General features: G+C 36.9%; 1 protein-coding gene across 1 annotated transcript in view; it reads left to right on the top strand.

Moving 5' to 3' along the window:
- The window catches only part of LOC127443138 (contactin-associated protein-like 2), an 88,252-nt gene that overhangs the window by 50,269 nt on the left and 21,952 nt on the right, over positions 1-16,031 (top strand). Inside the window, exons 7-16 of the mRNA XM_051701675.1 lie at positions 1,246-1,389; positions 2,935-3,193; positions 8,173-8,322; positions 9,629-9,791; positions 11,719-11,825; positions 12,101-12,220; positions 12,497-12,615; positions 12,727-12,811; positions 13,423-13,579; positions 14,485-14,612. Of these exons, the coding sequence (XP_051557635.1) occupies positions 1,246-1,389; positions 2,935-3,193; positions 8,173-8,322; positions 9,629-9,791; positions 11,719-11,825; positions 12,101-12,220; positions 12,497-12,615; positions 12,727-12,811; positions 13,423-13,579; positions 14,485-14,612 (1,432 nt within the window). The remainder of the gene's footprint in view (positions 1-1,245; positions 1,390-2,934; positions 3,194-8,172; positions 8,323-9,628; positions 9,792-11,718; positions 11,826-12,100; positions 12,221-12,496; positions 12,616-12,726; positions 12,812-13,422; positions 13,580-14,484; positions 14,613-16,031) is intronic.

Genomic DNA, 16,031 nt, shown 5'->3' with positions numbered 1-16,031 from the left:
CAGGCAATGCAGGAAGAAATAACATGAGCGGATGCCATGACTTACCGCAATTGTTTGTTGTTGTTGTTGTTATGGTTGTTCTTGAGTGGCGAGTGTTTGAGATAGATGTGGTTCGATTGTGATTCCTAATCAGCAGATGTTTGAAATTGATGCAATAATCTATGTAAAAACAGTGGAGAAAACGAATGCATGCAGTCAAGATGCGAGATGTAGACAAGTGGAAAAAAAAAGAGAGAGAAATTTACATGCCGTGTAAAATACACGCAGTTGAAACAGTAGAAAAACCCGAAGCACACAGTAAAATGGCAAAGTATAAAACAATGAAAGAATAAGCAATGCTAAGCAGGCTAGCAAGCTACAAACAATCATGCAATATGTGAATTTCTTCTGTGAAACAGAATGTTCCAGCTGCTGTTTTGTTGTTTATTCAAATAAACACCTAGTTAATACAGATTGCAGATAGAATAATTTGAATAAGAATAACTATCTCTGTTAAAGGAATAGTTAGGCTAAAAAAGAATTTACTCACCCTCATGCCATCCTAGATGTGTGTGATTTTCTTTCTTCTGCTGAACACAAACAAAGATTTTTGAAGACATGGATTAAACCATTGGAGTTGTATGGATTACTTTTATGCTGTCTTTATGTGCTTTTTGGAGCTTCAAAGTTTTGGATCCTGTTGACTTGCATTGTATTGACCGACAGAGCTGAGATATTCTTCTAAAAAACTTATTTTGTGTTCAGCAGAAGAAAGAAAGTCATACACATCTGGGATGGCATAAGAGTGAGTAAATAAGAGAATTTTCATTTTTGGTTGAACTATTCTATTAACTAAATTGTTAAAGGATCAAAAAGAGACGTTAGGCAAAATGTTAGACCGAATTGCCATTCACTTGCATTGCATCTTTTCCATAAATGGAAGATGAACGGTGACTGAGGCTGACTTTCTGTCAAACATTTCCTTTTGTGTTCCATGGAAGAAAGTAAATGGTGAAAGAATTTGAAATCATTTTAGAAATACTAGGGTAAAAAATAAAAAATAAATTACATTTTTCCATTAACGAGAATGTTTGTTTTTTTCCTGCATTAACGTAATGAAAATTTTGGTGGAAAACATTTCTGTGTGTGATTCCTCCACTTAGATCATCTCAGAGAAAGCACAGATAAGATTACATAAGATTAATGTTTTGCTGACTGTATTACAGATGGTAAATGTTTTCCATCACTTTCTGTGTCTATTCCCAGATCACATTTGGCGGAATGCCAGTGTCTGCCAAGCCCAGCTCAGGGGGCAAAGAGAACTACATCGGCTGCATGGAGGCCATTTATTACAATGGGAACAACATCACTAATCTCGCTCGCAGGAAGAAAGTCGACACCTCTAGTTTTGTAATGCCACATTTACATATCTATTTTTATCAAATAAACACTGCAGAGCTCTCCAATGCCTTGAGAAGATAATCAGTGGCTGCACAGAGGAATTTCTGTTGTTTGGTAGCCTATTATTGTCAGTAAACTCTAAAAGATGTACTTCTGTTTAAAGACCCCATGAAATGGTTTGACAAATGCAATTTTCCTTAAAAAAAATGTTATTAATTTTTTTATATATTTTTTTATAATCCCTAGCCTTTAGTTTAGCCTGTAGCCAAAAAACATGATTTGCTGCTTGCTATTAATGGTCAGAGGTAGGCGGTATCAGCGGGATGGTCATTTTCTTTCCAGAGTGCATTTTAATGGGCAGACATTTATATATACAAGTATAAAAGATGAGTCATCAGTAAATGAAACACAGTGAATTCTTAATGCATATATCTGCTGAAAGTTACTTTTGTCAACTTTTACAAGTTCACAAGCATACAGATGGTACTATATGATTTAAAAGCAAACAAACATGGACTAAAAGCCATAAAACTCCATCTTTAATGGCACTGTCTTAAGAGAAAAATATAAACTGTCATTATTTTTCTTGTGTTTTATGATTTTGTACCATGAGATGCATTATTTATTGTTGTTTTCAATGATTTTCCTAATTTGATTCTTTGTATTATTTACAGTAATCGCAGCTCATCAAGGTTTGCGGTTTTCATATCTCACATTAAATATTCAGTAGTTAAAGTTCCTCTCCTGCATTAACCTTATCCTTCAATTGAGATTTCCTCCCCTTTCCCACAATATGTATGTGTGGACAGTATGGAAGTGAGAAGTCCACAAACAACCAATGACAGGAGGCTTTTATCCACTCTCCCTTTCCATGCTGGAAAAACCAGGTCATACCAGCTACTGAAACAGGGTCGCTGGATTTTTGCTGGTTCAAAGAGGTCTACCAACTCTAATCTGCTTAACCAAGATGGTCTACCTGGTTGAAAAGGGGTCTTCCCACTGATAGTCTAGCTGACCAACCATCTAGACCAGTTTGGACCAGCTAATTGCTGGGTTTAGCTGGATTTTCCAGCATGGTTCCGATGTGAACTTACCAATTTTCCTCTATAAAATTCCCTTGTCGTGTGACCAAATTAATCTGTCCCTTGAAATTTCAAAAAACAAAGTGCCATTTTCACACTCTTTGAGTAGTGATAGTTCGCCCAAAATAAAAATAATACTGTAATTATTTACTCACCCTCATGTCATTCCAAACCCAGACCCGTATTACTTTCTTTCTTCTGCAGAACACATAAGACCATGTCTGGCAGAATGACAGCCTCAGTCACTATTCATTTACATTGCATCTTTTTTCCATAAAATGAAATTGTATGGTGACTCAGGCTGACATTCTTCCTAACATCGTCATATGTGTTCTGCAGAAGAAAGATAGTCATACGGGTTCGGAACGACATGAGGGTGAGTAAATGATGACAGAATTTCATGTTTGGATCAACTATCCCTTTAATTTTCTGTCAAAATATTCACCCTCATCCTGTACTGTTTTTATTTCAGCACAACCTGACGTTCTCCTGTGCGGAATCACAAACATTCCCGGTGTTCTTCAACTCCACCAGCTCCCTGCAGCTCCCAGGTCGGACCGACGCAGATACGGTTTCAGTCAGACTTCAGTTCCGCACGTGGAACCCGAACGGTCTGCTGTTCTTTACCCCACTGATGCCTGGGGGTGTGGAGGTCAGCCTGGTGGAGGGCAAAGTCACTGTCCACATCTACGTCGATCTGGGCAAGAACACGCGCGTGGACATATCCTCAGGTAACATTATATCTGAAAACGCAATTTGAGAGCCCCTTCACAATTCCAAAGTTTCAAGTTTTTCTTTAATAAACATTATCTCTGTTCCAAAACCTTGTGAGCTACCTGTCTAGACAGCATCTTAAAGGAATGGTTCACCGAAAAATTTTAATTCTGTCATCATTTACTCACCCTTAGTCATTCCAAACGTGCTATCATTCCAATTCATTATCGTTGACAAAATAAAAAAACCTTTGTCAATGAAAGTTTTCATCATTGAATTCATTGACGAGATTAACACTGAAAGGATGTCCCAAAAGGCAGCCATTAACATTATACTGTTTTTTAGAGCCAAATCTAAGGCAGCATCACATGTATCCTTAGCAGAGAAATACAAGAATATTGTTAGACTTGATTAGTTAAAAAAAAAAAAAAAAAAATTGTAGATGGCAAATAGGTTGAGAAAAATGCTGATTATAAATGTATTTATATTTCACTCAGTAGTAGATAAATAGTTCAGTCTAATAAAAAAATAGCTATTTTACCCAATATTTGTATGTACTATTTTGGTTAATAGTGCATTATTTTTATTTTTTATTTTTTTAAATAATGAAATTTGTAGTAACAGTCTACGGTCATATCAGTTGGCTAAAAACCTATATGTTTTATGCCACGTAAGAAATCATGCTTTGGTAAATCAAAATTATGAGATACAAAGTCATAAGTTTATGAGAAAAAGTCAAAATTATGAGATTAAAAAGTCATAATTGTGATTTAAAAAGTCATTTTGCTGAAATAAAAAGTCAAAATGTTGAAATACAAAGTCATTATTTTGAGATAAAAAGTCATAATTATGATATTAAAAAAGTCATAATTATGAGATAAAAAGTCAAAATTATGAGGAAAAATGAATGTTTATGATACATAGTCAAAATTCTGAGATTAAAAGTCACACTTTTGATATAAATTCTTAATTATGAGATAAAAAGTCATAATTATGAGATAAAGTCTTAATTATGAGACAAAAAGTCATAATTATGAGATAAAAAGTTATAATTATGAGATAAAGTCTTAATTATGAGATAAAGTCATAATTATGAGATAAAAAATCTTAATTATGAGATAAAGTCATAATTATGAGATAAAAAGTAATAATTATGAGATAAAAAGTAATAATTATGAGATAAAGTCTTAATTATGAGATAAAAAGTAATAATTATGAGATAAAGTCTTAATTATGAGATAAAAAGTTATAATTATGAGATAAAGTCTTAATTATGAGATAAAGTCATAATTATGAGATAAAAAGTAATAATTATGAGATAAAGTCTTAATTATGAGATAAAAAGTAATAATTATGAGATAAAGTCTTAATTATGAGATAAAAAGTTATAATTATGAGATAAAGTCTTAATTATGAGATAAAGTCATAATTATGAGATAAAAAGTCATAATTATGAGATAAAGTCATAATTATGAGTCAAAAAGTCATAATTATGAGATAAAGTCTTAATTATGAGATAACAAGTCATAATTATGAGATAAAGTCTTATTTATGAGATAAGTCATAATTATGAGATAAAAAGTCATCATTATGAGATAAAGTCTTAATTATGAGACAAAAAGTCATAATTATGAGATAAAGTCTTAATTATGAGACAAAAAGTGATAATTATGAGATATAGTCATAATTATGAGATAAGTCATAATTATGAGATAAAAAGTGATAATTATTAGATAAAAAGTAATAATTATGAGATAAAGTCATAATTATGAGATAAAAAGTCATAATTATGAGATAAAGTCTTAATTATGAGATAAAAAGTCATAATTATGAGATAAAGTCTTACTTATGAGATAAAAAGTCAAACTTTTGATATACAAAGTCTTAATTATGAGATATAGTCTTAATTATGAGATAAAAAGTCATAATTATGAGATAAAGTTTTAATTATGAGATAAAAGTCATAATTATGAGATAAAAGCAATCTCATAATTAAGGTTTAGTATGTCATAATTATGATTTAGTATCTCAAAATAATGAATTAGCATCTCATTATTCTGATTTAGAATCTCATCATTTTGACTTTTTATCTCATTATGACATACTATCTCTTAATTTTGATTTAGTATCATAAACGACTTTTTTCTCATCATTTTGACTATCTCATAAATATGACTTAGCGTCTCATAATTTTACTTAGTATCTCATAATTGACTTTTTATCTCATAATTATGACTTTTTGCCTCATAATGACTTTTTAATTTCATAATTATGACTTTTTATTATAAAATTATACAATTATGTAATTTGTATTTACCAAAGCACAATTGTTTTTTTTTATGTGCCAGAAATGGGCTTCCATACCCATGGTGACTGCCATGTTGAGATCACATGACCAGTTAGTTAGTTTCTGTTATTAGACTATTTTAGTGGTGGAATAAATATGGAGTATAATAGGGGACAAATATGCCTGCAAAATCTCTACAATGCAAAATTTTATTGATGTGATTCTAATCTAAATTTTAACAAAGCAAATCTCACATGTGAACTGCCCAAATACAAACAGCACATTACATGCCCCACCAGAGACAGGAACATACTGGATCTTTGCTACACAACAATAAAGGATGCATATCGCTCTGTCCCTAGAGCAGCTTTGGGACTCCCTGATCACTGTCTGGTTCATCTTCTTCCAACCTACAGGTAGAAATTAATATCAACCAAGCCAATAGTAAGGACTGTAAAGCGATGGACCAATGAAGCAGAGCGGGAACTACAAGCCAGCTTCGATTGCACAGATTGAGGTGTTTTTGAGGCTGCAGCCACAGACCTGGAAGAGCTTACAGATACTGTTACATCATATATCAGTTTCTGTGAGGATATGTGCATTCCTACTAGGACTTATTTAAAGTTCAACAACGACAAACCATGGTTTACAGCAGAGCTCAGGCAGCTTCGTCAGGCCAAAGAGGATGCTTACAGGGGTGGGGATAAAGTATTGTACAATCAGGCCAGGAACACACTGAACAAGGAAATCAGAGTGGCTAAAAGAAGATACTCTGAGAAACTGAAAAACAAGTTTTCAGCTAACAACCCTGCATCAGTGTGGAGTGGCATGAAACAACTCACAAATTACTGCAGATTTGAAAGACCCAATCTCACACCCCACACCCACTCTGACCTTCACTTCACACAAACACCAACACCTCCTGTAACCCCCCTCCTCCCCCCTCCTGCTACTCAACCTGCACTTAAGATCTGTGAAGATGATGTGAGCCGGGGCTTTCGGAAACAAAAGACGAGGAAAGCTTCAGGCCCAGATGGTGTCTCACCAGCGTGTCTTCGATCCTGTGCTAACCAGCTGGCCCCCATCTTCACACAGATCTTCAATAGATCACTGGAGCAGTGTGAAGTCCCATGCTGCTTCAAATGCTCAATCATTATTCCTGTCCCAAAGAAACCAAAAATCACAGGATTAATGACTACAGACCTGTCACCCTGACGTCTGTGGTCATGAAATCATTTGAGAGACTGGTGTTGGCCCACCTGAAGAACATCACTGGACCCTTTCTAGATCCCCTTCAATTTGCTTATTGAGCAAACAGGTCAGTGGATGATGCAGTCAACATGGGATTGCATCATATCCTGCAACATCTGGACAGACCAGGGACCTATGCAAGGATCCTTTTTGTGGACTTCAGTTTGGCTTTCAACACCATCATCCCAGCTATACTCCAGAATAAATTACACCAACTCTCTGTTCCCATGTCTATCTGTCAGTGGATTACCAGCTTTCTGACGGACAGGCAGCAGCTTGTGAGACAGGGGAAACTCACTTCCAGCACCTGTACAATCAGCACTGTTGCCCCCCAGGGATGTGTGCTCTCCCCACTACTCTTCTCCCTCTACACCAATGACTGCTTCGCCAAGGACCCCTCTGTCAAGCTCCTGAAGTTTGCAGATGACACCACTGTCATCGGCCTCATCCGAGATGACGATGAGTCTGCATACAGAAGGGAGGTTGAACAGCTGGCTGTCTGGTGCATTCAAAACAACCTTGAGCTGAACACGCTCAAAATGGTGGAGATCATTGTGGACTTTAGGAGGAACACCCCAACACTGACCCCCCCCACCCATTCTAAACAGCACTGTGGCAGCAGTGGAGTCATTCAGGTTCCTGGGCACTACCATCTCACAGGACCTGAAGTGGGAGACACACATTGACTCCATTGTGAAAAAGGCCCAGCAGAGGTTGTACTTCCTTCACCAGCTGAGGAAGTTCAACCTGCCACAAGCGCTACTGATACAGTTCTTCTCAGCGGTCATTGAGTCTGTCCTCTCCATTTCAATAACTGTCTGGTTTGGTTCAGCTACAAAATCAGACATCAGAAGACTATAAAGGATAACTCGGACTGCTGAGAAGATTATTGGTTGCCCCCTGCCCCCCCCCCCCTTCAAGAACTATACACTTCTAGAGTGAGGAAAAAGGCTGGAAATATCACTCTGGGCCCCACTCACCCTGCCCACTACCTTTTTGAACTGTTGCCTTCTGGCCGACGCTTCAGAGCTCTGAGCACCAGAACCGTCAGGCACAGGAACAGTTTTTCCCCTCAGGCTATCCATCTCATGAATAGTTAAATTGCCCCATTGAGCAATAACTATGTGCAATACACAGTTTAGTTTTTTTTATATTTATCCAACACATCCAACCTCTTCTGCCATTTCATTCCTCGACAAAGGAATTATTATCTATGTCTTGCTGCTGTTTTTGTATTGTTTTTGTATTGTTGTACTCTGGAAGCTCCTGTCACCAAGACAAATTCCTTGTATGTGTAAGCATACTTGGCAATAAAGCTCATTCTGATTCTGATTCTGATTCTGCATCCACAGTTATCAGTATAAAGTCCAAGACTACTGTTGTATTGACCAGCGGAACAGAAAATGCACCTTTAAGAATCGGATTTATTGCTACTTATAAAGCCATTTCTCTCTGCAGGCTCAAGTCTCAATGACGGCCAATGGCACAACGTTCACTTCCTGGCACTGGAGAGCATTGCCATGTTGACCATCAATGGAGACGAGATGTCCACAGTGAGAGCTGCTCTTCCCATTCAGATCCGGACTGGGGGAGATTATTTCTTTGGAGGTAATTTTAGAAATCTGCCTTTATGTAATGTGCATGTGCATTTCGTAATGTCAAACTACTGTATCATACATTTCGTTTTGAGATTACAACTGCTTCCCTGCTGGAAAAAAAGCATATTAAACCAGTCTAAACTTGTCTCGCTGGTCTCCCAACTTGCCAAGCTGGTGTTCAACTTATTCAGCCGGTCAGCCAGCTGGTCTCTTAGTAGACAAGTACCCAAAACCCCTCTAAAACCAGCAAGCCAGACCAGCCTAGGAGACCAGCCAAGACCATCTTAAGATGGTTTAAGATGTTGTTTTCAGCAGGGTTTTCTACATAATAATTAAATTAATGAATTGTATTGCTCTCTATACAAAATTAAATAGTAGTTACAGCCGGTTTGCTTTCCTGTTGTAAATAACAGTCTAAACAGTTTAAACCAGTCTAAGATGGTTTGCTGGTCTTAGATGGTTTCCCAAAATACATCTAAAACCAGCAAACCAGGCCAGCTTGGGAGACCAGCAAAGACCAGCATAATTTATAAAGCTGGTTTAAGATTTTTTTTCAGCAGGTTTGTCGACATTATAATTAAAGTTATAAAGTTATGCTGCTCTACACTGAATTAAAAAAAAAAAAATTGGTAATGTAAATATAGCGGAAAATATTAAGTACAATGTTAAGTACATTGAATAAGTTAGTTTAAGCATGAACTTGAAAATATTTAGTAAATTCTACATTTATACTATTAATGCACTAGCTTATAAGTAAATATTACTTATGATTATTTGTTATCTTTACAATGCATCATGATGCATCAATCCTAATGTAGAAAATCATCTCATACTGTATTTATTCGCTAATTTGAGTAAACTCACAGGTAAATAAAATAAGTACATTTTACTTAAATTTTCGAAGCTGGTGTTCTCAGCATGTTTGAATAATTAATGAGCTTGCATGGTTTCAATGTTTGCATGTTTGTTTGCACTGTTTTTATTGTTGATTTTGTTAGTGTGTTTCGTAACTTCTTGTTTTGTAAAGTCTGAAGTTCATTTCAGTTCTATTCAAAATTACCCATTGTCATGAAGTATTTTACTTAATTTTATTTTAAATTAAAATGTACTTCTACTTAAAATTTACTAAAAAACTGAATGCAAAAACTTGCTAAATAAAATTAAATAAATCTTACTAGTTATTTTTTCAGTTTATATACAAAGATTCAATCATAATATAAGTCCGTTTGGATTGGCTTTCCTGCTTTGCATGATTGCATTTTTTTCTGAAATAATCCGAGGTTACAGGTTTTAATTTCCTTTGTCACCATGTGCAGGATACTTCCCACGGACAGACTTGTCTCCATCCCAGCGCTTGTTTCAGGGCTGCATGCAGCTCATACATGTAGATGGCCAGCTGGTCGACATGCGTTCTGTGGAGCAAGGCATGCTGGGTAGCTTTGAGAACGTCAGTCTGGACATGTGTGCTATCATAGACAGGTAATTTATGCTTATAGGAATGTTCAAGGTTCAATACAAGTTAAGCTCAATGGACAGAATTTGGCATAATGCTGATTACCACAAGAAAAAATTATTTCAACCCATCCCTTGTTTATTTATAAAAATAATAGTAATACTAATAATAAAAATATAAACATAATCATGGTTACAGTGAGATAAGCACTTACTATGGAAGTGAATGTGGTCAGTCCATAAACATAAAAATTCACATACTGCACTTTCATTTGTGTTATTTCATAGTTTTGATGACTTTACTATTACTCTAAATACTTTTCACTGGTTGTAAATACATATCCTGCTTTGTAAAAGTAAGCATGCACTATCCTGATAGAGTTGCTCTTTTATATGGTAATGTAAGTGTAAAAAATGCGAGTCAATCCCTTTGCAAAAAAGACAAGTCCCTGTACACATTTATATTCATTCATAAATCACTGACATCAGATGACTCTGCAGATTAATGCAGAACAGATGATTGCCTTTGATCACATTGTTCAAAGCCGCTACTCCGACTGTCGTTTTTTTTTTTTTTTGCTCAGTCTCGTCAAAAAGAGTCGTTCATAGAAAACCATTGCTGTTCAACAAGTCGTAGAACTGATTGCTTTATTAGTGTCATGAGGACTTTCTGAGCTGTGAAACTGCTTCAAGAAGCTTATGTAAGCCACATCTGACTCACTTCAGCAGAAGTTCCTCAAAGCTCTGTCACGTGTCCTGTCCTGTCCTCTTTTGATCAGGCTGACTTTGTACATTACAGGGTAACCTCTCCACTGATCTGATACTTCTGTGGACAGGATTCATGTGCTGCGGACATGAAGTTTTGGATTATGAAAACAGGGCAATTAGGCCAATGATAGTGGTGGAAGTGTTGAATTAACTGTGCATTGATAATTACATGACTCAATGCTTTGTCTAAATGGTTCACTGCATATGTTACTGAATCTATAGTCAGGTGAAACTTGTCCAGGTCGTATTTCTCCAGAAAATTAAAATTAAAAAATATTTTTGCATAAAGAAAAGGAAACCTAGTTTCTTGTATTGTGGTATTATTTTCATGACAATTAAGCACACGTTTTCCACCCAAATTCCATTAGCGTAATGTGTCAGATGTTTTACTTTTGAGGTTTATTTTGTAATTCTTAATATTCTCTATGGTGAGTCATTGTATATACATTACAGGGTGGAAAGAAAATACTGTAATACAATGATCAGCATAAATTAAAGGCACGACAAGTATTACCATGATATAAATTGTATAATTATAATTGTACTATAATTGTATAAATGCAATTGCAATAATACATCTAAATAAAGTGAAAATAACAATTAAAATAAAAAGAATTAAATAATAAAGAATTAAATAAAAAAGAATTAATTTGTATTTGTACATAATTAAATATTTTTTTAAATAAATAATTTATAAATCATTTAAATCATTATTAATAATTAATATTTATTTACAGCTAGTAATTATTCTCAATTGGTTTTTGATAAATAAATAATCATTATTAATCATTATTTAAATAATTTAGATAATTAATTAAAATGTAAATGTAAATTCTTAAAAACAATATTTATATATATAAAATAAATATATAATATATTTAAATAATATTTGGTATTAAGAATTTGAGGATAAAACGTATTTAATTATCATAATAAATAGTGACACAATGCAAAAAAAAAAAAAAAAATAGGCTTTATTTTTTGAAAGCAAAGTGTCAGTTTAGATTTTTCTTTTAAGTTGTGGGTGAAATATGACTCGAACAACTTCTTCCAAGTTTCATGAGATTCACTCAGTCAGGGGTTGCCAAAAAAAGTGTTATAATGTAATTTTATTTATTCCAGGAACTGTAAGACACTCCAATGGTCCTCATTTTTCCAGTCACTTCAATCTGCTCTCTTTCTCCAGGTGTGTACCAAATCACTGTGAACATGGAGGCAAGTGCTCTCAGACCGGAGACACGTTTAAATGTGCCTGTGATGGTACTGGATATTCTGGTGCCACCTGCCATAGCTGTAAGCAATATACAAACCATATTACAACCCCCCCACTCCCAAACAATCTGTCATTATTTACTCACCATTGTGTTGTTTCAACTCCATATAATTTCTTGTTCATCTGTGGAACACAGAAGTAGTTACTTTTGGAGCTGTCATAATTCCAATGGGATATTTATTTTGTCCTTCTTTTATAAGCTTCACAGATTGAGCTGAATGGTACACGGAAATAAGCTTTGTAGATATTCTTGCAGTGGTTGCTGTTTTGATGCTGACACTGTGTGTTTCTGCAGCTGTGTACGAACAGTCCTGTGAGGAGTACAAACACTTGGGTCGAAGCTCAGATGCATACTGGATAGATCCGGATGGAAGTGGACCCCTCAAGCCCTTCAAAGTCACTTGCGATATGATGGGTCAGAACCAGAAAACATATGAAATTACATGTGATATAAACACAATACAGTGGGTGAATACATTGGTGTTTTAGTCTCTGTCTGTGTCCTACTTGATTAGGCTGATATCACCAAAAGCAAAACTTAAATATGTTATATCATCAGAAAATAAAATTCCGATGCCCGTGTTGCTCATTTATGACAACACTGATAGATCAAAACCATACAGTTCCAGTCACTGAAATAAATACCTGAATAATCACTGACTGGTACTTGTGTACATTTTGTATATTTCAGAGGACAAGGTGTGGACAACCATTGTGAATGATTTGCCAGCTCAGAGTTCAGTGACAGCAGGCTCGAGTCCTGAAGACAAGACTGTTCTCACACTCAACTACAGCATGTCTGCTGAGCAGGTGACCGTTAAACACAGTGTGAATGGAGAATATTACATCTGACCAACAGATGCTGCACTCAGTGATCAGGTCACCTGCAGAACTGCTGTTGTAATGGTGTTGTTTTTGTAGGTGAATGCAGTCACCAGCAGTGCAGAGCTCTGTGAACAGCACTTGGCCTACACGTGTTACAAATCACGCCTGCTCAACTCACCAGGTAAACAGATGTGGCGGTTTTAACTGGCTGTACTATGATGTTTATTCTGTGATTTATTATGTTTAAGCTTCCCAAAGAAATTTGATTGCTCATTTTAAGCATCAGCTTTGTCTCAGATGTAACACCTGAAATTCCCAGGAGAAATAAAAATAGATGCAAATGAGAAAATTGTTGACAAGCATATAGAACTTCAAAATGAATGTGGATGGCATAGCTCAGAAAATTTTGGGTAAATTACATGAATATGGAGATCTCTGATTGCAGTATCTTAAAAAATCTGAGCACAGTTTGAAACTTTGATTAGATATCTTCTGAAACTCCAGAGCAGGCACATGTGATATTACTAGGGTCGTTTTCTCAGGATAGAAATCTGAGAAACTTCAACAAAAGTGTCCATTTGCTGTGCTTTTCATCTCCTTGCTGCCTAGGAGAAACTTTAGATAAAGAGATCTTCTTTGTGATTTTTCTTTCCTTTGGGAACATATTGATGGGTTGGAATTCATTAATAGTCAGTTTTTGACTATTTTTTTGACTAACAGTTTTTTTTTACACCAAATTTTCATTCATCAGAGTTTGTCATGTGCTATTCTCATTGCTTCTCACTGTTTTAGATGGTTCTCCGTCCACTTGGTGGGTCGGCAGGGGCAACGAGAAGCACTTCTACTGGGGCGGCTCAGGACCAGGCGTGCAGAAATGCGCTTGTGGCATTGAACGCAACTGCACAGACCCCAAATACTACTGCAACTGTGATGCAGACCTGAGACAGTGGTGAGATCTCATTCTTTGCATGTTGTTTTAATGGAAACAAGTTGGAAACTTGCAACTGAAACTTTGAAATTATATGCAAAGCCACTCGTCTCTCATCATTTACTCACCTTCATGCCATTCCAGATTACTTTCTTTCTTCTGCAGAACACAAACAAAGATTTTTAGAAGAGTATTTCAGCTCTGTGGGTCCATACAATGCAAGTGAATGGTGACTAAATCTTCGAAGCTCCAAAAAGCACATAAAGGCAGCATAAAAGTAATCCATACGACTCCAGTGGTTTAATCCAGATTTTCTGAAGCGATCCAATCGGTTTTGGGTGAGAACAGTCCAAAACGTAACTCCTTTTTCACTGTACAACTTGCCATTGCAGTCTCTAGGCACGATCATGATTTTACTTTCTAGTGCTTGACACATGCACAGAGCGCTAGATGGCAGAAGAAGTGTAATCGAGCTTGAAATCATGATCGCCAAGGAGACTGCTGATGTCAAGATTTATGGTGAGGAGTTACATTTTGGTCTGTTCTCACCCAGAACTGATTGGATCGCTTCAGAAGACCAGGATTAAACCACTGGAGTCGTAAGGATTAATTCTATGCTGCCTTTATGTGCTTTTTGGAGCTTCAAAGTTTTGGTCACCATTCACTTGGTACACATATGGACCTACAAAGCTGAGATATTCTTCAAAAAATCTTTGTTTGTGTTCTACAGAAGAAAGAAAGTCATACACGTCATGAGGGTTAGTAAATGGTGAGATAATTTTCATTTTGTGGTGAACTATACCTTTAAATCCTGGTAGCATTATACAGTTATGAATGAAGATTTGATAACACTGTTTGCTGCATTGCACAATGTAATGTTGCCCCCTTGTGGTCAATAATGCTTTCTCTGAACTGTGTTTCTTCAGGAAAGAGGATGCAGGTCTGTTGATGTATAAGGAACATCTGCCTGTCAGTCAGGTGGTTGTCGGGGACACACACCGTTCTGGATCTGAAGCCAAACTCACTGTTGGGCCTCTACGCTGTCAAGGAGATCGTAAGTGCTCATGTTCTCAAATGGATTAACTTCAACATACAACATGATTTAGCCAAGCAGAACATGTTCCTGGATATGAATGTGCTTTGTTGGTCCTGAAACAACATTGTTGTTGAACAAACCTTTCCCCATTCCTACACTTTAAGGCTACGTCTACATTAATCTGGATAAATTTAAAACCATGTTTTCGTAACGCTCTATGTCCACACTGCTGTTTTCATACATTTTCCAAAAGTTGCTCGTCCACACTGAAACGTATGAAAACACTTAAATCCCCTTACTGCACATCACTGTCTCATGGATGAGCTGAAATGCAATTGTCCTCGTGTTTCGTCACCAGAAAGCAATTCAGAGTAAACATTGCATCGCCTTTGAAGGAATGGATTGTGAAAGCTGTACAATGTAACATTTGTCTTTAACAACGCTCTCAAAGTGAATAACAGAAGTAATAACGCCGCTACAATGTGGGCCGCCATCTTGATTGTTTTGGGTTGAATGGATATCACAACTCTGCATCACATGACAGCAAATACATCATCGTTTTCAGATATCCCTGTCCACACTAAAATGCGAAGGCGGCGTTATCTAATTTATCCACTTGGGAGAGCGTTTTCAAAAAGCTCAGTTTTTGCTGACAAAAACACTGCCTCAGTGTGGACGGAAGGCCAAAACGAAGAGAAAACATCCTGGTTACTTTCGTAACCTCCGTTCCCTGATGGAGGGAACGAGACATTGTGTCAATGTAGTGACACTAGGGGTCACACTTGGGAGCCCCAAACACCTCTGCTTTTTGAAAAAAGGCCAATGGGAATTGGCGAGAGGAATTTGCATGCCACTCCCCCGGATATACAGGTATAAAAGAAGCTGGTATGCAACCACTCATTCAGGTTTTGTGCTGAGGAGCCGAGACAAGGTCCCGGCCATTTCAGCGGGTAGTTCAGTGTTGTGGCAAGAGGGACACAACATCTCGTTCCCTCCATCAGGGAACCAGGACCAGAACCAGGACATTCCCTATCTGTCACTCACTCAACGTTGTGTCGATATAGTGACCTAGGGGTCCCTATACAAAATGCCACAACTAGCTGAACTGTGTTACGTGGACTGGCGGTGCGAGATGGGCAGACCACTGTCTGCCTCGTAGCCAGCGCACCAGGCCGTAACGTAACCTCCCCCAATGCTCTTATGAGTGTCGAACTGTCCTTTGGGAACAAGTCGACTGCCCAGCAAATAGGGACGGGCTAGCCCAGCCGTGGCCTCTTTTCCTCTTTTTTCTCCCCAAAAAGAGTGGAATTTGTTAACCGACTGGGGGCCATAAATGTCTACGTCGGGGGGGTGTCACTCCCAAGAGGAAGACACCGCGGAGACCACACCCCGCCCAGAGAAGGGTGGGGGGGAGTGGTATTTTGAGTTGAAATATGT

The sequence above is a fragment of the Myxocyprinus asiaticus genome, chromosome 6, assembly GCF_019703515.2.
Source record: "Myxocyprinus asiaticus isolate MX2 ecotype Aquarium Trade chromosome 6, UBuf_Myxa_2, whole genome shotgun sequence".
NCBI classification, from domain to species: domain Eukaryota; kingdom Metazoa; phylum Chordata; class Actinopteri; order Cypriniformes; family Catostomidae; genus Myxocyprinus; species Myxocyprinus asiaticus.
This window is presented reverse-complemented; position numbering and strand designations above follow the sequence as displayed.